Source organism: Sinocyclocheilus grahami, unplaced genomic scaffold, assembly GCF_001515645.1.
Source record: "Sinocyclocheilus grahami isolate Dianchi unplaced genomic scaffold, SAMN03320097.WGS_v1.1 scaffold1980.1, whole genome shotgun sequence".
NCBI classification, from domain to species: domain Eukaryota; kingdom Metazoa; phylum Chordata; class Actinopteri; order Cypriniformes; family Cyprinidae; genus Sinocyclocheilus; species Sinocyclocheilus grahami.
In genome coordinates this window covers 1-23176 of record NW_015507159.1, presented here as the reverse complement: position 1 = coordinate 23176, position 23176 = coordinate 1, and the positions used below count along the sequence as shown (strand labels likewise).

The window sequence follows — 23176 nt, the reverse complement described above, 5'->3', positions numbered from 1 at the left end:
TCATTTTTTGAGACTAACAAGCTGAAATGCATTACATTTTTTCCCCTAATAACCATGTTTTCCCAGTAATCACACAAGAAAGATGTAACTGAACTCCTGCATCCTAAAAGGTGAAAGATCAGATGTAGAAAGACTGATTCCATATCAAATTAAATCTCTAAAAATGAACAACTCCCCAAAATATTTCATAAGAACTGTACCCAGATCTCTACTCTACACACACACACACACACACACACACATTCAAAGAAATTACAAAAAATAAATGAGCAATACCTATGTTTATCCATCACCAAACAAACCTGTCCTAATATAACACAACCCTTCACCATTATCTTGTTAACTAGTGCCTATTCACCCAACATCCAGCACCACATTGTGATTAATAATAATAATAACAACAAGCTGCTCAAACACTAACATAAATCAGCTATTAGCCCCAAATATCTGTCTACTGTATTTGTGAAGAACTAAAATCAAGGTAAAATCTTCCCCCACTTTAGTTTAATAGCTGTTTCTTTAAATTGATTTACTCTCATGATTTTACTTTCTCATCACTGATTTTTCATTGCACTGCTCTTTGTTAGCAGTATCTGCCACATGTTTTATTCACAAAATAATCTCATTTAGGCACATGTGGCTTCAATAGCTGTCAATCAGTTGTAATCATTCAATCCTGATGTTCCTCATTTTCTGGTCGCTTTGCATAAAAGCATCTACTAAATCAAATTAATTGCATGATATGCTATCATGATATGATAAGTAATTAATCAAGTTATTCCCAATTCAGTGTATATATTGCCATTTGCAGATAAAACAAAGTAAAATATATTATATAATTGTGACAGCAGAGTAAATCACTGATTAGACTATTTTTGTTTAGAAATTATAATTAAACATTAAATTAATGCTTTAAATTAACAGCCCTACTTTAAAGGTGGACGAGGGCAGCAGATGAATGGAGTTAGAGGTCAGAATTTACTCTGTCACACGTTTCACAGACAGAGCAGGAGCAGTGGGGTCACTGGCACACCACGCCTCAGGATTGGGATACTCCCCCTCCTTCAGTTGGTAACTGGGTTCAGCATAGTCACGACCCTCATAGAGATCCCAGACACCACTGAGCACCTTACAGGAGCGGACCTCATTTATACCACAGTCATCCAATGAACGATGGTCAACTGTTGTCTCATGCATTCGCTCTTCAAAATCTTCCTTTTCATAGAGCTGGATCTTATAAGATGTCACACGTTTCACAGACAGAGCAGGAGCAGTGTTGCCATTGCCCCAAGCCTCAGGATTGGGATACTCCCCCTCCTTCAGTTGGTAACTGGGTTCAGCATAGTCAGGACCCTCATAGAGATCCCAGACACCACTGAGCACCTTACAGGAGCGGACCTCATTTATACCACAGCTGTTCAATGAAGGACAGTCAACTGTTGTCTCAAAGTTTGGACTTTTAAAATTCACCTTTTCATAGAGCTGGATCGTAAATGGCAGACATTCAAGAGACCAAGCAGGATCAGGAACGGGAGCAGGAGCAGAAGCAGTGGATTTGCCATCGCTCAATGCCTTAAGATTGGGATACTCTCCCTCCTTCAGTAGGTAATCATCTCCACTGTCACGACCCTTCCAGAGCTTCCAGACACCTCGGATCACCTTACAGGAGCGAACCTCTGTTATACTGCAGCGGTCCAATGATGGACAGTTGCCTGTGATCACACACTTGGTACCTCTAAACGCATGCTGATCGTATAGCTCAATTACACACTTGAAGAAAAAGAGAGAGAAGAGAGAGGGTGAGTTTTTTCTTTTTTATCTGACCCTCCATAGACAGCAACACAACTGGAATGTTCCCAGGCCCAGAAACGTAGCAAGGACATCGGTAAAATATTCCATGACATCAGTGGTTCAACTGTAATTTTACGAAGCTATGATAATACTTTTTGTGCCCAAAGAAAACAAAGATGAATAAAGGTCTTACGGGTTTGAAGCAACATGAAGGAGAGTAATTAACGACATAATTTGTATTTTTGGGAGAACTAGCCAGTTAACCTCACTATTATCAATCACTTTTGGGACAAATTAATATTGACTAACAAATATAATTTTTTTTTGTTTTGACATCACTGGATTCCCTGTCTGACCAGGACCCTTAAATCGTCTTAACCTCCTCACAGGACCTTGTGACAACAAGCTGCTGTATCACTAAAGGTACAATTTTTCCACATTTTGTCTGACAGTGTAGGCCAATCGTTAGCTCACAATTGTTAGCTGTTTAATGAAAAAATTGACTGTGAATGCAAGCTGCTATTTATTGCTTAGACCATCACTTGATTAAGTGTTGCAAGAAATCAAGCATACAGTTAGTTTTGGCAGATCACGTCAAGCAAGCTTGTATTATCTGACTCAGCTGATCCACGACTACCAATAGGAATACACTATCATAGCATGCTTATATAAGGTCTATTCAGTATTATTCAGCAGATGTATTGCTTTGCTCAGAAGCTAATTACCCTCCTCCATTCCAAGAAATTTGTTATATTAAAATTGATGTTAATAGCAACATTAATGATATCTTCAATACATTTGTGTTGATTGTGTTCTGTCTACTCTAAGGGGGTTATCGCTGCTCTCTGAGCTAGACTGCCACAACAGAACCATTACCATACCACCAGTCCACACTGTGTGCTAACTGTCAATGATCTTTGATGATAGTGGCCCTCACAGAATTAGTTTTTCTAGAAAAAGTTACTTGAGCAGCACAGTGGTATGAGTACCTCATATTTCCTAATCTTGCGGCCTTTATTGTGCTGCTTCTTTCTGTAGAAATAGACATGGTCGATAGGGTCAACCTCCTTTTCATCCTCCTTATTATAATCCAGTGGAATCACCTGTGAGAGGAGATTTACAATGTTACAGTTATTAAACACTGTTGATTAAAAAAAGTGATACAAATTAGTGCTGTCAAAATTAAAGCGTTAATGCAGGCAATGTTTTTTTTTTTTCAGTTTAAAAATATTTAATGCAGTTAATGTTATTTTTTATAAAGTCTAATAAATGTTAAAATGGACAGCTCTCAATTATACTGTAATGCTGAATGGCTATAGTCAATGGTTAAATGTTAGGGGGAAAACTATTTTATAGAGACATCTGTATTATTGGTATCAGTGATACTGGCCTTCAGTCATAAAAAAACAAAAAACAAGATTTTTACCCAAAGCAAGTTTCCCTGCACCCTGGGCTGTCTTTTTTGTGAGTGACTATTGAAATAAAACTTGCTATATGACCATCTGAATACTTATCTGAACCACTCACCTTAAAGAGATAGTTCACACAATTTTTATTCTGTCATTAATTGCTCACCCTCATGTTGTTCCAAACCCGTAAGACCTTTGTTCATATTCGGAACACAAATTAAGATATTTTTGATATCCTGCATAGACAGCAACACAACTGGAATGTTCCCAGGCCCAGAAATGTAGCAAGGACATCGGTAAAATATTCCATGACATCAGTGGTTCAACTGTAATTTTACGAAGCTATGATAATACTTTTTGTGCCCAAAGAAAACAAAGATGAATAAAGGTCTTACGGGTTTGAAACAACATGAGGGAGAGTAATTAATGACAGAATTTGTATTTTTGGGAGAACTGTCCCTTTAACCTCACTATTATCAATCACTTTTGGAACAAATTAATATTCACTAACAAATATAAATTTTTTTATATATATATATATATAGTTTTGATATCACTGGATTCCCTGTCTGACCAGGACCCTTAAAACCGTCTTAACCTCCTCACAGGACCTTGCGACAACAAGCTGCTGTATCACTAAAGGTACAATTTTTCCACATTTTGTCTGACAGTGTAGGCCAATTGTTAGCTCACAATTGTTAGCTGTTTAACGAAAAAAATTACTGTGAATGCAAGCTGCTATTTATTGCTTAGACCATCACTTGATTAAGTGTTGCAAGAAATCAAGCATACAGTTAGTTTTGGCAGATCACGTCAAGCAAGCTTGTATTATCTGACTCAGCTGATCCACGACTACCAATAGGAATACACTATCATAGCATGCTTATATAAGGTCTATTCAGTATTATTCAGCAGATGTATTGCTTTGCTCAGAAGCTAATTACCCTCCTCCATTCCAAGAAATTTGTTATATTAAAATTGATGTTAATAGCAACATTAATGATATCTTCAATACATTTGTGTTGATTGTGTTCTGTCTACTCTAAGGGGGTTATCGCTGCTCTCTGAGCTAGACTGCCACAACAGAACCATTACCATACCACCAGTCCACACTGTGTGCTAACTGTCAATGATCTTTGATGATAGTGGCCCTCACAGAATTAGTTTTTCTAGAAAAAGTTACTTGAGCAGCACAGTGGTATGAGTACCTCATATTTCCTAATCTTGCGGCCTTTATTGTGCTGCTTCTTTCTGTAGAAATAGACATGGTCGATAGGGTCAACCTACCTTTTCAGCCCCCTTATTATAATCCAGTGGAATCACCTGTGAGAGGAGATTTACAATGTTACAGTTATTAAACACTGTTGATTAAAAAAAATGATACAAATTAGTGCTGTCAAAATTAACGCGTTAATGCAGGCGATGTTTTTTTTTTTTCAGTTTAAAAATATTTAATGCAGTTAACGCAGGGGCGGAGCTAGAGTTGGCCACCCCACTCACAACTGCTGCTTCTGTCCCTTTTTTTTTCTTTAAAAGAAATGCATTTATTCAGTCACAGAACGTCTTTACGATCACATCAAATGGGAGACAATGTTTCAGACATGCAATCCACTTCACTTCAGCGTCAGGCGCGAGTTAGTCTCACGTAGCCAGACCTTCAGACTGACGGCTGACGGTCTGGAATCCATGGCAGCTTTCATTGGCCAAGGCACACCCATGAGGCTGTTTGACCGACATGTCAAACAACCAATCACAGTTCAGCGTCACGTTTCGAGTTGTGGAAATGTCGCCACAATAACAGACCGGTGTGTAAAACTCTCGGACGTATTTTAAAGATTCTATGCCGCAAACTTTAAATATTTCACATACTTTTGAGAATCCAGCGTTTAGTTGATCCTGATAAGCGCTCTTCGTCACAATTGTAAACACGACGGCTTTCTTCTTTCATGAGGGGGTTTGGTGCCACATTTCCAGACGGAATGTTAAAGAACGCAACACATCCTGTATAATTCAACCAATCCGATGACGACTTCGAAAATCCTGAAGCGTTTCCACTTTTGTGTGCCGTATGCATGAGACGTTCAGCCAACAGTCCGTGGGCGTGACATCTGAGGCTGAGACTAGGTGCGAGTTAAACGAGCACGGAAACGGTTCTGTGTCCGGAGCACGTGCTCTTCAATTGCATGCACAAATGTGCCGGTGCGAGCTGTAGCCTGTATCATTTAATATCAAAGCGCGAAATAAACTACGTGCATGCAATGTCGTGGTCATAGTTAAGTCATGAAGTTACCAAAAAGGTGATTAAAGCTGCCTTAAAACTGTGCATGCATGTAATATATAATATGAGTTACATTTAAGAACATGCCTCTGAAATGGAATGGTTTTCAAAACTGTCCTGGAGCAGCCCAGCACTGTCTCACTCATCTAACACACCCAAATTAACTCGTCAGCTCATTAGTAGAGACTTTAAGACCTGAAGTGGGTCATAAAAGGTAGAGATTTAAGAGGAGATACGATGCGTGTCAGATCTGTGTCATATTCAGCAGCGGCAGCTCTTAAAGAAATAGCCAAGATAACCGAATAATCTGTAATGTCTGTTAATCAAAGAAAAAAATCAATAACTTTTATAGCTTGAAGGATTCCTCTATATTTAATTTGAAATAGTGTTTAATAACTTCAATTTCAATTTCTGTATATTTCTGCTGAAGGACACTGTTAAATATGACATTTATTATAATGGGTTTATGTGAAAATTGTTTTAAGTTCACTTAAATTAGAAGTTATTTTTTATAAAGTCTAATAAATGTTAAAATGGACAGCTCTCAATTATACTGTAATGCTGAATGGCTATAGTCAATGGTTAAATGTTAGGGGGAAAACTATTTTATAGAGACATTTGTATTATTGGTATCAGTGATACTGGCCTTCAGTCATAAAAAAACTAAAAACAAGATGCCATTAAACAAATATTAAAAATATACTCTCCTTATGCTTTTTCTACATTCATTTGAAAATGTAATGTGAAATTATTGCGATATAAAAGTATATTTAAAAACTTTAATGTTAGGTGGGATTAATTGTGACTAATCACGATTAATTTCAGAAAAAAATGTGCGATTTAATTATTATTATTTTATTTTTTTATTGATTGACAGCACTAATAAAAAAAAAAAGACTGGAAATGTTGTTTTGAACACAGCATACTTCAGTGCTGAAATCCTTCTTATCCAAGAACACAGTTGGGTGAAGTTTGTTCCACTCGTCCACTGCTTTATTCCAGTTATCCTGTAGAAATGCAGATTTAAGTTCAACAAATGAAAACAAATGATCTATATGAGAGTGTGTGCCCCAATAAATAAAAAAAATGTGATTGCCTTTTAACTGCACATTTCTATCAATTTTAATGTTTGAAATGATGAGATGTCAGAGAAAATGAAAGAGGATTTGTCGGTGGACAGTAAGGTACACTTGTTAAAATTAGTTAACTATATTAGCTAACATGAACTAACAATGAAAGATACTTCTAAAGCATATTAATTTAGCATATTATTCACATTTATTCATGTTAATTTGAACATTCAGTATAAAAATAAAATGTATCTCTTCATGGAATTTACTGGACCTGAGCTGACATGAACTAACAATAAACAGCTGTATTTTTATTAACTAACGTTAACAAAGATTATTAAATGCTGTAACAGATATATTGCTCATTGTTATTTAATGCTTGTTAATGCATTTACTGACACTAATTAATGGGACATATCATTCATAGAGCATTCTAGAGTGCTGTTATATTTAAGTTAATTTAATTAAGGTTTGAAAAATAATTGAAAAGGGACACGATTCTGATAAGGAACTTAATCAGTTACATTTTTCCTTAATATATCTGTATATTAATTATTTCGTTTCTGTGATCTTGACACTGTTTGACCCAGTTTGCCAACCATCTACCAGCAAACTGGGATACAAACAAGAACATGTAATTTCAATGGAGTGATAATACAAATTGCATTTACCGATTCAAAATGACAATTTATAACACTAAAGCACAGTTTAGAAGGGCAAGATTAGAATTTTAATGATAAGAGTTTTAAAGATATGCTTCACTATAATTATATTCACACTAGTGAATTACTCGCAACAATCAACCTTTCAAAATCCAGCGGCAGTGAAGGAGAAAGGAAACAATAAAGAACAGGCCAGCAGTCAAAGATGATGTTTTAACATTGTAAATGCAGTGCCCTCCTCAATGTCTGGAAGAAAAGTAACTTGAAGAAGGCATTTAAATAAAACATTGTGTTTTTCTCATTTTTCTTCTACCTTGAAGGCTTCTTTCTCTTCAATTTCTTTTAGTCGAGTCTCTCCCACACACTTCTGCAGGCGTCGCATCACAACATCTTCAAGCTCTTTTCGGGCATCTTTCAGCTTGTCATCACTGGAGTACAAGATCTTCTCAAAGATGTGATCTGATAGAAGGAGAACAATTTGACGGAAACTCTTCTGGTCAAATGACAAGAAGTAGAACTTTAAAACTTCCATGTTTACAACTTACCTGTCAGTTTAATGAACTTTGCAGACTTTTCATCTTCAGATGATGGCATCTTGCGTTTTCGTGAACTGCTTGTAATATTTTTGATCTTCTGCTTGATATCATCTGGTGAAACCGGTGAAATCGGTGAGATCTCAAGCACGTCTTTAGCTTCTAAGAGCGCTTTTATGATTCTAATGAACAAATAAAAAATAATGAAACAGTAAATTACTCAAAAAATAATGCATTAAAAAAGTTAACTGAATAATAATAATAATAAAATAAAAATGTACTTGTTTTCAGTGATGTTGACTATCTTGTGCTGGTAGGCCTGCTGATATAGAGTGTAGCGGGTGTGAAACATGTCATAAATATTATCTGCCACCTGTGAGAGACAGAATGACACAAACACAGTCAAATATTAATCATTCGATTGAAAACATTAAATGGTTTTATGTGAGTATGACTAACATTAAGTTGCAAATATTGAAATATAAAGGTTATTCATAAATATCACTCTTAAATTTAGCTGAAGTGGAAACTTGTAAGATGACTAATGATTGGGTGAATGTCATAGTGCACAGTGCAACTAAAGTCAGCGTTTTGTTGTTTTATATGGATGTTACACTTGCAGTGCTATCAAACAGACTGAAAACAATCAGCCATTGAATAAGCACTGGTTGACGAGGGATCTTGTGTATCATGTACCTTGTCTCTGAAGCAGATGTGATTCGTCCCGTTGACTTTACAGACTTGAGCAGATTTCAGCATGCGCTGATGGTCAAAGCTGTTAGAAATGCCGAGATAATGACAGTCTCTGAAAGAGAGAACATGAGTGTGCTCAATACTGTTGACTGTTATGACTGATCTCTGACTTTATACTGACACCTAATAGCATGCGGCATCATACATAAGTGACAATTCTCAGTTATTGATACTATTATAGAAATGTTTTATCTAGTCATGGTTAATTTGTTCCACAAGGGAAAGTGTCCAAACATGAAGGGTTACTAATATTAGACTGCTCATGTGATCTGATCATGGCGGCCACCATGAGGCGACCTAATCCATGTTGAATAAATCAGCTTTAATGACACTACTGATGTGATGGTGGACACATGAGAGGACAACATTTGCATCATCTCTTTCAATGTTTTTTTTTTTTTATGTAAAGCTGTTTGATACACTGTAAAAAAAAATAAAAAATAAAAAATGTGAAATGCTTGGCAGCACAGTGTGCCAAATGTTTACCATAAATGGAAATAATGGTTAAAAAAAAGTGTTTTTTTTTTTTTAAACGGTCAGTGACTGGCAGAAGCAGTTGCCAAACAAAAACTGCAGCATCCTATTTTTTTCTAAAACGTTTTTTTTACTGTTACTTTACAGGTATTGTCTGGATTATCATTGTGAAACTTTTTTTTAACCATCAGCTAACAACAGCACACATGCAAAAACTAATAACTACACTAAAAAATTGCTGTAAAAAACGGCCATATTCTGACAGTAACATCCTGTTTTTTCATTACAACAGTACAATCCCGTAACAAAACAACATATTCTGGGTAATATTTGTTATTTTCGAGAAAGTATCCTTCTGCAGTCCTTGTAGTAACAGCGTTCAGATTCGACACTCAGAGACTGTGTCTAAAATCACACCCTACACCCTCATTCACTATTCCCTACATGAGTTTACTAATACAGTCCACCTGACAGAGAGAATGAACACTAATGAGTGAATTCAGACACTGATGAACAGCTGCTGTTAACAAGCAGAATCACTGAAGGACAGAGAAACACAAGAACTACAACTGACTTCAGACAGACTTAGATGAAATCAACTGAAATAAAACAGCAGAACACGATCAAACAACTCCACACTCAGCATTACAGTTTGACTTTATTTCTGTCATATATCTACACAAACTATTTGAGAATTAACAGAGTTTTAGATGTTGATGTTTTATTTTAAAATAATCAATAATAATTAATAATAATAATAAGTTTTCTCTGTCTGCTGTAACTGTGTGTTTCTAAAGCACTTTTGTTATAGCAAAACCTGTGAAACAAATTCTAATCAGATGAAGCTGTTTACGTACTGATGATGATCTTGCCATTGTATAGTGGCCCGATTCATTAACCTCATCAGAGATGTCTAAAGTACAAGCATGTTACATTTATTTATTTTCCAACTTTTATATGGTTTGTAATAAGTGAAGATGCTGAGATGTATAGAGATCTGTTAGTGTTTCATGTTCTGTTGCTGCCAGTCATGTGACATTTAATTAATTAATTAGTTGATTTTACAGTGAAGGTGTTTGATTGTAATAAATTAGGAAATGCCTGTAAATGAACAGTGCTGTCAGCTTGTTTAAATAAGGAGATTTTACTTTCATTTTAAGGTTTTTGTTTGGCACCCTGTGTTGCCAGTCATTTGACCGTTTTTTTCATTTTTTTTTTTTTTTTTGTTTTTTTTTTTTTTTTTTTTTTTTTTTTTTTTTTTTTTTTTGTCTTTTGTTTTTCAGTGAAGGTGTTTGATCATAAAAATTCAGGACATACCTGTAAAATAACCAGTGTTTGTCAGATTATTTAAATAAGGATATTTTATTTTAATTTTATGGTTTTTGCTTGGCAGCTGTTGCTGCTAGTCATTTGACCATTTTATCATCTAACAGTTTTGTTATTGTATTAATTACAGATTATTTTTGTAATTTTACATTTGTTTGTAATTTAGGAAAACAGAAAACACTGTATAAAATACAGTAGTTTTTCTGTATATAAAATGTAAATTACTCTAATTTGTCATTTGTTATAATACTTAAAATAACAGACAAGAAAGCTGTGTATCCAGCTTTCAACATAGAATCTATCACTGAGTCAGATGTGATGAGAGTGATTAGATCCCTTAGGCCATCTCGAGCTAAAGATGTCATTGGGATGAATACATGTATGTTGAAAGAACTTTCTGAAGTATTAAACACTGTCAACATTAATTTTATAACTTAAACTCTGCTGCCGTCTTGTCTTTTTTGCTTTGCTAGTTTGATATTTTTATGTAAAAGAGGTTGTTTGGTTTAGGACTGACTGAATGATTAGGGTTATTGTTATTTGTTTGTATGCTTACATTATTTTTGTTTGTATATTGATATTGTGATATTATTGATGTATTGTTTAGTTTGTTTGATAGTGGATTGTGTGTATGAGTGAGCTGGTATTGAGGTGTTGGTTATGTGTATAGTATAACTTTAAGGCGGATGTTTTGTTTTTAGGAATTAGTGTGAATGGCACATGTATTTTAAAGTATGTAAGTATTATGTATTGATTAAATTTTTATATTTTTAGGGTGACAATTTTACCATCGGTCCAGAGACTGCAGATGCAAAATAGCCTTCTGGCTAATTCTGGCACATTGTGCATTTATGTATTGTTGATGTTCATTTTCCCTGTTAAATAAACCTGAAATAAATTAAATTCGGTATACAAAGAATATGAATATATTTTGAAAATAAGAATCAAAATGTAAATCAGACTATCAACCATCCAGAGGGCACCTTGATATCAATTTGACATCATAGAATATAACTATAACTATTAAAATTAGTAAAGACTTGATTATGATGCTGTAACATTATTTTAAGGTCAGTTTGGACCACAATTTCTTCCAGTGGTAATTGGGTAAAAATAAGAAGTTAATGCCACACTGAAATTAGTTTAATGTATGTATAGGCCAATATGTTTGATGTTCACTTTATATCAAATCAACATCATGTCAAGTTTTTAACATCAGTTTGATTTGCACATTTGACCTGTTGTTTCACGTAAATTTTGATGTCAATTTGATATCTTTTCCACATCAAATCACCCACTGGGCATTTAAGCACTTTTTTGCGCAGTTTTGTAAAAAAAAAATCAATTTAAAAAAAGTTATGTGTAAAAGAATTGTTATTTATTTACCGTGCAAAATAGTCCCATCTTCGCACGTCAATGCCATTCCAATTATTTGCCACAATCTCATACAGGAAAGACTTGTTCTAATAAAGAATAATTCAAATACTTTTAATACTCAACTTAAACTCTGCATAACTTGTTTGACATTGCAGTTTACAGGATGTTACCTCTTGAGCTGCTTTATAATCCCCCTCAATTAGCATCTGAATAAAGGTGAGATCCTTGTTTGTCAGCTCTGTGTTTAGTCCTTCATTCCTTACTATGTCCAGAAAAATCCAGATTGAGGCTACCTAGAGAGAGACAATATAAATATTGGAAATAAATTAAACCGTATATACATCCGTAAATACATACAGTAATAATACAGGATTCATCAAGACTGAGCATCTAATTATATTTTTATTAAATTATGACTGATAAATAGATTATATTTAACAGTCAGTGTTTCTCATGAAGTGATTTGCAATTTATTAGTGGCCTGTATTTGTATTCTTGTCAATTTCCACAGAATGTAATGTTGGCTTATTCCTCTCAAGGGATTTTCACACTGCACTTAACCCCGGGTTCTCGTCGTTCTAAACCCCGCTTTTAACCCCAGAAAAATGTAAGTTTCGCACTTGTTTTTTTGTTGTTTTTTTTACCCAGGGTTATGAAATCCAGCTCTGGAGCAAGTTTAGCACTGTTTTTGTGGTGTTAACCCCACATTGCAGAGTCAAACACGTTGCAGTGTGAACCGATGTTACAGCTACATGCTTAGCAACAGGCAACCAATTGCGTGTCTTCTACTCACATGATTTGGACAGTCTCAGAAACATCACATCATTTCAACAGTAGTTTCAGTATTTGAGGGGGAAAATGACAAATGGTTACAGAAATATGACATGTGAGGTGAAGAAGAGACCTTTTCATTTTTTCATTTATAATCTGGAAAGGCCATTCAGTATAAGCCTGCTAGTACAGTCGACAACATACAGTATGAGCAATGCTAGAGCAGTTATAAACAGGTAACATGCTGCATTTCATTCAGTCAATGGCACTGACAACACAAATATGCAATTAAGAGTGTTAACCCAGGGTTTAGGAATGTACAGTGTGAACATCAATTGTTAACCGAGTGAATTATGAGCAGTGTGAAACATCAAGCAATAACCCAAAACTTTATTTACCCAGGGTTTAGAATGACTCAGGGTTAACTCGAATGTGAAAAGCCCATTTATTTATTAAAAGAAGACAATCTTTTGAATACTGTTGATCAAATGTTCAAGGTAGAGCTTAAGTGTATTTAACCCACAATTTTTTTTTTTTTAACTGATTCTATCTAGATTGCTACTGATAAGTGCTATTTGGATAAGCGTGTCTTTTGGCTATATTGTAAACGAGAGCATATCAAACAATGTTTTTTATTTTATTTCTCTTTCACAAATACGGACTGTTCATGTGTGATTGCATGGCTTATATATTCAGTAGGAACGTTTGTTTAGTAAGTTCGTTTAGCCAATTAAATGCTCTCATAAGGCTCCAAAAAGGTCTACTCTGTTCACCCAAATTATTCATTGAACATTATTCACTAAACCTCATTTGTGCAGCTTGTTTTCTCTAGCCTTGCTGTAAACTCTCTTGTTTTTTTTTCAGCTCCTTTTCATACATTGTTGTGTTGGACATCACATTTCTATGCTTGTTTAATATAGTTTTATGTATTGTAATGTATTTGTGTTAGATGACTGAGTACATCGCAATACGACCAATTAAATAGCACATTCATTTAAGCATAATACAATACACAGAGTTTAAAATGCTACTTGTAATACATGTATATTTGTACAGGAGAGTCATGGTGCTTACCTTCCACTTATCATCTAAAAAGAGAGCAAACAGGGGTTATTATACATGACATGTTTATCATTGATTTCACAAGAACTGACTTATGAATTGAAACTAAAGTGACAACCATTGCATTAGTGAAAGTTTTTTTCGACACACACACACACACACACACACACACACACACACACACACACACACGTTGGGTTTCCATGTTTTATGGGCATTTTCCATAGACATAATTATTTATATACAGAACAAACTGTATATTATGTCCTCTAAAACCTTACCCTAAACACAACCATCACTAAAAGCCTTCTGCAAAAAAAAAAATGTCCCCACAAATTCTACAATTTCTAGACATTCGATCCAGGAACGTAGGGAATACCTGAGGCTCTTTCTTTCTCTTCTTTTTCTTTCTTTTTCTTCTCTTCTGATGGACCCGGTTGTTGGTCATCTCCACTGCCACCGGCAGCAGCTGTAAAACGTCAAAAATCAAAACTAACAACTATTCCTGCTGTCCAATTACTTCTACATACTTCTAAATATTAAACATGCATATAATGATGTACGTATGCAGTAAATGTAAACAAGAAAGGCTATAAGTGACTTTGACTTCAACCTTCTTCAAATGACAATAAAAGTCATCAACGGAAAGAACACAACGTGATAATTCAAAACTAAATGAAATTAAAATTTCAGATTCTTCATGTAAAGGTACATTTTCAGGTAAATATGTACATGGTACTAGAGAAAAAGTTAATAACATTTATATAAATATTAGCTCCGAATAGCACTGTTAATTAATAAACAGTTATTGATCACACATCTGACCACAAACATTGGCATCAGTCAACAGAGAGGCTCAGACTCTTACCAGGCCAGGCTTTATGGATGAATTTCTCAAACAGATGAGAGAATGGACCATGACCTTAAAGATAAAAACATAAAATATACTGATCAAATCACGGTTCATATGTTGCTCAGCACTGTAAAAGAAAATAAACCTAAAAATAAAACAGTGAAATGCTTGGCACCACAGGGTGCCAAACGTTTACCATTAATGGAAATAACGGTTAAATAATGTTTTTTTTGTTTTTTTTAAATGGTCAATGACTGGCGGAAACAGCTGCCAAACAAAAACTGTAAAATTAAGGTACAGCATCCTATCTTTTCTCAAAAGTTTTTTTTTTTTTTTTTTTTTTACTGTTACTTTACAGGTATTGTCTGGATTATCACTGTGAAACATTCTTTGTGAAACTACTTTTTTTTTTTGCAGTTAACCATCAGCTAACAACAGCACACAAGCAAAAAAGAATAACTATCACTGCAAACAGCAATGGTGACCAACAAAACACAGACAACAGAAACCCTTTAAATCCCAAAAGAACATTGGACACTAACAGATCTCTCTAGATCTCAGCATCTTCACTTATTACAAACCTTTATTCTTTATTCTTTCATACAACATTTCTTATTGAGAATAGAGATGTTTTCTCCGGCTTCCATAACTGTGTGTTTCTAAAATCCATTTGTTATAACAAAATATGTGAGAAAATTCTGATTAGATGTTGTTTACATACTGATGACGAACTTGCCATTGTATAGTGGCTCAACCGAAATATTTAATGTCCAAACAAGCTAAATCTGTTCATTTCATTTTGTTGTAGCCTTGGAATTGTACTGTTTGAAATGTAGTCTTTTTTTGATATTTTGAAAGTTTTTAAACCATTTTGAAGACATTTTAAGAACATGTAGACTCACAGACATCAAGAATCTGCATATGGACCTCAACAATGGCTGTCACCATTGTTGAGATTCATGTGCTGATTCTTGATGTTTGAGTGAGTCAAAGACATAAAAAATATTTGAATCAAAAATGGTGTGGTCAGACTGTTTTCTAACAAATTATCTTATAACAAATGTGTCTTACAAAACATACAGTTATAACAGCCAGAGAAAAGCTGATGTTATAAAGTGAAGAGTCAGAAGGTCAGGGTTGTTTACTTAATTAGTTAATTTTACAGTGAAGGTATTTGATTGTATTAATTTAGGAAATGCCTGTAAATTAACAGTGCTGTCAGCTTGTTTAAATAAGGAGATTTTACTGTTGCTGCTAGTCATTTAGATAATTGTATCATTTAATGGTTTTGTTATTGTATTAATTACAGATTATTTTTGTAATTTTACATACATTTGTTTGTAATTTAAGAAAACAGAAAACACTATAAAATAATGTAGTTTTTCTGTATAAAAAATGTGAATTACTTTAATTTGTCATTAATGTCATAATACTTAAAATAACAGCCAAGTATTTAATTCAGAGATAATTGTACAGAGTTTTGACTGCAATTCAAAATAAAAGAAAACAACCTGGAAAAAAATCTGTTATTTTCTGTAAAATTATTATTTATTTTTTTTTACCGTGAAGAACATGTTCCATACTGTCTTCATTCAATTAAATACATGAATCACATCTATTGTCTGACATTAAAGGATGCAAAATCCACGTTCACATGGTGTTTGGACATAAATGTAAAAGAGGATCAGATTTAGGTAAGTTTGTGAACATTATCTCATCTCATCATCTTACAGCTAAATCATTAAAATCAATGAAGCACAAACAATATTATATATATATATATGTATTGCTTTACTTGGTTTTAAAATACAATTGACTTTTTAGTGTGAAGTGATTTTTACCTTTATGTCTAAAAAACATGCGAATAAATGAAATCGTTCTTGTGAACATTCATTGTACGTACTTTTAATATGTTTTTATCTTTATGTGCTTCATTTAAAAAATTCAAAAAAACTACAGACAAAAAAGTATTTTTACACTGCTCAATGTGCACATGCACATTGCTATCACTCACCTAAATTATAGCACAGAGCAGCAATTTGAACACACAGCATTTCTTGTTCAGTAATGAGCTCTTTCTTCTTCTCTTCCTGCTCCTCCTCTTTCTTTTGTAGCTCCTCCTCTGTCTTTTTTAGCTCCTCCTCTTTCTTTTTTAGCTTCTCCGGTTTCTTTTTTAGCTCCTCCTGTTTCTTTTTTAGCTCCTTAAGCTTGTTAATATCCTTCTCTATCTTTTCGATGCACTTATCTTGTTTCTCTCTCAGAACTTTGAGCAGAGATCCTGCTAAATGTGCCATCCTTCACACAGAAAAGACAGCATTTTAAACAAAACAGAATAAATCCTTTTGCATCATTTGACCAATTGACTCACTGCTTCAGAATCTGGTAAGTTAGATTGAGCTTTCGGTAACACCAGAATTATGAGATTATTCTAACCATGTTTAAAACATTTGAATCAACCTGATGACTTATACAATAAAACTAAGTCATTTTGAAGGGTCACTGGTAGAAAGAGCACTGTAACAACTGCAGACGTGTTACCTGACATTAATTACTGTTTTACCATCTGTCTGTGTGTCATTCAACAGCATTACAGTCTGTAGCTCATGAAAATGTTTTTCAAGATGTTAGCATATGTTTAAGTTGCTCATGAAGACATGGTCTCATAATGTTTCATCAACACTTGTCCTAATCCTACAACTACTGCTTTTCAGAAGCATTGCTTGTGAAAATGAATTGCATGGAAGAGTTATGTGTCTTCCCTCTTCATGATCAACAGTTTGATAATGTTTGTTTGCAATGTGTTTTTAGCTTTATGGAGGAAAGGGTCTGCACATTGCATCTGGAACAGCATCCATCTATGATATGAGTGTTTTCACAGATCAAACTACTAATATTTAGGACTCAGTGTCACAGAAAATGACTTATGCTACAAATGCGAAGGCACACTATTAAAATATACACAATCTGTATTGAACAGTATGGCATACACTCTTAAAAATAAAGGTGCTTCAAACGGTTCTTCAAGCGATGCCATAGAAGAACCATTTTTGGTTCCACAAAGAACCATTCAGTCAAAGGTTCTTTAAAGAACCATCTCTTTCTTAACTTTTTATAATCTGAAGAACCTTCTTTCGCCCCAAAGAACCTTTTGTGAAACAGAAAGGTTCTTCAGATGTTAAAGGTTCATTATGGAACCTTTTAGACAAAAAGGTTCTTCTATGGCATCGTGAAGCACCTTTATTTTTAAGAGTGTAGTTACTTCCAGGTAATGTGCAATGTATGCTGACTCCAAAAGCTAAAGGTGAATTAATTCAGAATGATTCACCATACTTGTACAGGAAATAGTATAGTTGGTTCATAATACCTAATTTCACATTGAAAAGATGAGTTGTCAGGGAAAATGTTTAGTTTTACTGCAATTACTGTATTATCGATCATCTGCCACAAAGGAGTCTGATGAGGTCCACACACCAGCAGAGTTTACAATAGCTCTAAAAACTTCTAAGCCTTCATTCATTTGTATACTGCATATACATTAAAACTTTTTTATTTTTTTAACTTTACCCCAGAGAGTGTTCGAAGCGAGTATGAGTGGCTCCAGGATACACCAGATATGCTCCTCCCAGCTGTTTGATGTGTCGGAGTCTCTGAAACTGAGGAGTATCAATGATCTTCACCAGCAGATGAGGCAGCTCAATGTGTCCATGAATGGGGTCGTTGAAGATCTGCAGGTCAGAAAAAAGGCAAATTTTAGTTCATAAAATGCATTGCCCTATATAGAGTTTATTGCCTTAACAGATTTGAACCAAGGCCTACAGCAGAAATATATATAATGATAAAATGTGTATTAATTTTTCATTATAACTGTCAGTTTCTAGTCGAGGACAAACCAGTGTGAGATGAAAAAGGAATTACTCTCACCACCGTAAGCTTTTACAGTGTTTTAAGAGGAGTTTGTGATTTAAAAGGCACACAAAAAATCCTATCATCTACATAGAATTATATTAAATTATATTTTAAGATTTGATATTTTTACTAGTTTCTCCATACAGGAGGCGTCTTGAAGCTATCATTACCAACAAAGGCTTTTGTAAAAAGTACTAAATAAATTTCAGTAGTTCGATACTTTTTAACTGTGTCATTCCATTTTATTACACAACTTATTTTTTGAATTTTTTTGTTTTGTTTTATGTGTATGTATGGATTACTTGGTTTGCTACTGACATCTGGTAAAAGTTTAATGTCAACAGCACCTTTAGAAATATATTTACTGGGAAAAAGGGTGACGGTTCAATAATTATATATACATATATATATATACACACATTGCAGTTACAGCCAGCGGAAAACAAGGCTTTGTCCGGACAGCATTCTTGTAATGCACGGAGAAGAGCAATTTCACAACGTTTTAATATGAAGAGCTGCTCTTTGGTTTTCAACTGCAATAACAAATATTCTCACTCACAGAATCAGACACTAACTGCTGCTTTTTATATAGCATATTTCCCATTATAAATTATGATACCGCTTTGTTCTTTGGTCCGTTGGGTCGAATTGCTTTCTCACCACGAGCGAACTGCTCCAGAGTCCGTTTGCAATCGGGCCGAGACACGTTTGTTTGGTGCGCACCCGAGTACGATTGCTGCATTCACACCTGACCAAACGAACTGCACCAAGAGGGACAACAAACTCTAGTACGATTCAACCGAACTAAATGAGGCAGGTGTGAAAGCACCCTTAAATTGTTTTCAAATGTAACATATAAATCATAAAATTAGTGAATTGAATATACTATAAATTATTTTGCGCTCCCCCCTGGAGGATCATTGAGCCCCCCTAGTGGGGGGTTGAGAACCACTGATTTAGACAATCACTGAAGATTGTTTTCCAGAAAACTGTAATATTTCAAATGACCACTAATGGTGTAGTTGAGTAATTATATGGAAAATATGTAACAAAAGTACTAAACATCCTGAAAAATACACAGCATAAATGTATAGTTGATATGTAAAAAAAAAAAAAAAAACAAGATTTTTTTAAAAATTATTAACAATTTATATTTTTTATGCAATAGCTCTGTAAAAATCTGGGATCCAAATGGAAACCTTTGGGTTACAAGTATGACTCTCTAACCATTAGGCCACGACTGCCCACAGACAGTCATTTGTCACAATCCACAAACATTGTATGAGGTCAAACATGTAAATGCTTTATAAATGCTTAAACTTTCTGCTCTAAAGTGAAAAATGAAATTATATGTGAAAACCATAAATCTTGACTGAAATATGTAATAGCACTAACATCAGCTAAACTTCACTGGTTACACAATAGACAGTTATTTTTTTCGTGCCTTTAATAGTTAGCTTAGTTTCATTTTTATTTGTTACCTTGCTTGAAGAAGTTTTCTCATTCTCCTGCTCTTCTTCGTCTTCATCATCATCATCATCATCATCATCATCTTCTTTGCCTTTGAAAAGGCATATGACAATAGTCACATAATAATAATAATAATAATAATAATAATAATAATAACAATAATAATAATAATCAGTATTATCTGGAAAACTAGAACAATTGTGACAGACAAAAAGTATATTATGATGGAAATGTTATAACCCATCAGAGTGATGGAAAATGATTAATTGTAGCACAATCAGTTTTTGGAGTGAAAGCAGTTCATGCACATGCCGATGTTGAGAACAAAATTGACATGCATTAATTAAATAAATATATATTTAATTTTTTTAATTTTTTCTTCATCCATATTTTTTTCTAGGGTGTTCATGTATCCCCCAATTTTTTGTGTTTGTCAGGGATGTCTGGCCATCACAAAACCCGGAAAACAAACGCTGTAGTCCAAACGAGTCGTTCATTGTAGTTCTTGAAAAGGGATTTTTTTTTTTAATGAAATATCTCCCTTTGGAGTGGACTTTGAGATTTGTAAGTTTGAAGATCTTTTTTTATGCCCAAACATACACACTGACTAAAATTCAAAAAGTGAAAAAGCATAATAGGACCCCTTTAAGATTCACTGGATTTGTGTGTGTGTGTGTTTTAAAGGCAACTGCAATGAAGCATCAAGAAAGACATGAGCAGACCAGCCGCTCTGATAATTCATGGTAAGAGAAGAACTTCACTATGATTCTGAGAGGTTTGTGTATTATATGGGGTTTGCCTTCTAAAAATGTGTAATTTCTTCTTGTTTTTCAGGGAACATATTTCTCTCTGTAACAAAGTGGACGGTGAGCAAAGGTGGCCTACATTTTGGAGCAGCACCTGGGTTTTGCAGATGCCTTATATGTATCCTTTGCTGCTTATATTTTTACAACATAATGCACTGCAAATGCAGATTAAGAGATTCAAATTAAGTGATTAATGACTCTTTATCACATTATACCTGGTTAGAAGTATAAATTACTCTGAATAAAAACATCCGCTAACATATGCAAATAAATGAAAAGCAGAAAGTAAAAATTTATACAGCAGAGCTGATACACTAACATTAATATAGATACACAAATGCAGATATAGCAGCACAATTTCCTAAATGACCTGAATCAGAATTACCGCAATCAATGAATGTGTTCTCTGGATTTTTGCACCACTCATGAAAGCACTTCTCAGCTTTCTGCTGGACCTCCCTCTGATGCTTCTGATCCGCTGGATCATAATAGACCCTAACAAGAAATTCATGAAACTTCTCTGGCTTGAGGCTGGAGACCTGCCGAGACAAGAGAAACCACACACAACCTGTAACCAGCCTTTCTCAAGCCAGGAATCATGCTTTCACTTACCCAGAGATGAACTACACACCACAAAATATGTAAAGCCTGAAGATCTATCTATCTATCTATCTAATCTGTTTTAGTAGCAACTTAATTAAACAGACAATCTAATGCTCAAGAGAATCATAATCCTGAATAATAGTTCAGTATGATAAATGTTTGAGGTAAGTCAGATTTCTTACCTGGTACTTCTTCATCTTGAATGCTGTCTTTAGGTCACTCTTGCTGTAGAAATGAACATTATCAATAGGCTCTTTGCCCACTTCACCAAAACCCATCTCAAGAACCTGAATGAGAAGAGATTTCAGACACGACAGAAACAGACTGTGAAAAGATGAGCGCTACAAAACTCACATTATTATTTTTTTTACTGTTTAAACATACATAAATTTTAAAGTCCGTAGCCTTCAGTTGTTTTTCCGATAGCAGATTCTCCCAGTGATCCTTCAGGAATTTCTATCACAATATATGAAAAGTGAAAAAAATGTAAACAAAAAATCATTCAGAGGGAAAATGTACACTCTGGTTCAAAAGATGGGATCAGTAAGATATTTTTTTAATTAATACTTTTATTCAGCAAGGATGCATTAAACTGATCAAATGTGACAGTAAAAACATTTATAATGTTACAAAAGATTTCTGTTTCAAACAAATGCTGTTCTTTTGAACGTTCTATTCATCTGTGAATCCTGAAAAAATAAATTGTATGTGCTATAACAAGACACACACAAAAAAGTACCTTATAGACTTGAATCTTGAAGGCTCTAACAGGCTGGGCTTTCAAGCTGGCCTTTTGTATTTCCTAAAGGAATTAAGGATCAGCCATATGCAAATACCACATTAAATATGAAATGAGTAAGAAAACAAAATATGAATTTGATAAAACTGCCACATCATGTGTGTGACTATCAAATAAAAAGACACATCTTAATATAAAACATTAAATTAAAATGTATATATATATATATATATATATATAAATTGGTCAGTATAAAGCTTTAGTCAAGAATTTACTTTGTCGAATGGTGCTTTAATAACTTCTCTGCCAAGCAAAAACATTTAAAGGTTTAAGTAAACATAATTTGTTTATTTATCTATGGATAGCAGATAATTGAATAATTGAATAATTGGTAATTGGTAATTGCTTAAGAAATGCATAATACTGAAATTACTATCTTGAAGCATACATTTGAGAAATGTGAGAAATTGATTGACCACCTTTGAAATGGCATTTGTTTCATATAGAATAGTCTCTTCCGAGCAAAATGAGCCCTCCCAGTCTCTCTCCTTCAATCACAGGCGATGTTATAACCCAGAACAGAGAGGGAGTCGCTGACAGGCTTAGCGAGGTGCCAGTCTGCGCTCCGCAATTTTGGGCTGTTTGAAGCCAGCCAATGCCTAGCCAGCAAAGTTTTGATGGATGGAAGTGTTAGCCAACCACAAGCACGCTTACAGTGATTGACAGTTTGCACATTTGACGTAAGATGGCTTGAAGAATACCCATGCGCAAAGTGAGTGTGTGGCTGCTGTGGGGCGAACCAAGGACCAAGAGGTCCGCCGCCGGAACGGGAGAGGGCGGAAGTTTGTCGGATGGCGGCAAACGCAGCGAAATCAATAATGACAAAATATAGAAGTCATCGTAATGGAAATGGACCAGAGACACTAGATAGTATCGATGAAACCGATAAGGAGGATGACCAAATGGAGTCAGGAAGGACAGAAGAAGAAGAGGGTAGTAGAGATAGGAAGGAGGATGTGGGTACAAAGAAAAGAAAGAAAAAACATCAGGAAAGAGAGGTAAGAAGTTCGGAGGAGAGTGGAAATGAACAGGAGATAAGGAATGGAAATCTGGATGAGTTAAAGGTAATTTTGAAATTTAAAGCAGAAGGTGGAATACAAAAGGTAAGTCCAATTGCATTAACTAAAGATTTGAGGAAAGTAGTTGGAGAGATTAAGCATGCAAGAGTGTTACAGAACGGAGATTTGTTGATAGTTTGTAACAATGAAGAACAAAAGAGGAAAGTGATTGGAA

General features: G+C 34.5%; 1 protein-coding gene across 1 annotated transcript; it reads right to left on the bottom strand.

Annotated features, from left to right (window-relative positions):
- Positions 1 to 978: 978 nt before the first annotated feature.
- Positions 979 to 21945, bottom strand: LOC107573576 (deoxynucleoside triphosphate triphosphohydrolase SAMHD1-like). The gene is made up of 20 exons (XM_016260005.1): positions 21884 to 21945; positions 21529 to 21600; positions 21327 to 21431; positions 20912 to 21080; positions 19747 to 19826; positions 17924 to 18084; positions 16491 to 16654; positions 16374 to 16448; positions 14375 to 14428; positions 13886 to 13975; positions 13519 to 13532; positions 11844 to 11966; positions 11683 to 11759; positions 8440 to 8548; positions 8025 to 8116; positions 7756 to 7925; positions 7524 to 7669; positions 6405 to 6485; positions 2756 to 2894; positions 979 to 1712 (listed from the first exon to the last, which is right to left on the bottom strand). Exons 3-20 carry the CDS (start codon positions 21420 to 21422, stop codon positions 979 to 981), a joined length of 2574 nt encoding a protein of 857 aa, XP_016115491.1. The 5' UTR covers positions 21423 to 21431; positions 21529 to 21600; positions 21884 to 21945.
- Between the last annotated feature and the right edge of the window lie 1231 nt (positions 21946 to 23176).

What these genes read in the sequence shown, in the direction of transcription:
- LOC107573576 (XM_016260005.1), bottom strand. Translation starts at nt 21,422, where the DNA reads ATGGGTTTTGGTGAAGTGGGCAAAGAGCCTATTGATAATGTTCATTTC. An exon ending in CATCCATAAAGCCTGGCCTG is followed by an intron (nt 13,976 to 14,374) that starts GTAAGAGTCTGA and finishes GACGTTTTACAG; the next exon opens with CTGCTGCCGGTGGCAGTGGA. An exon ending in GTCAACATCACTGAAAACAA is followed by an intron (nt 7,926 to 8,024) that starts GTACATTTTTAT and finishes TTTGTTCATTAG; the next exon opens with AATCATAAAAGCGCTCTTAG.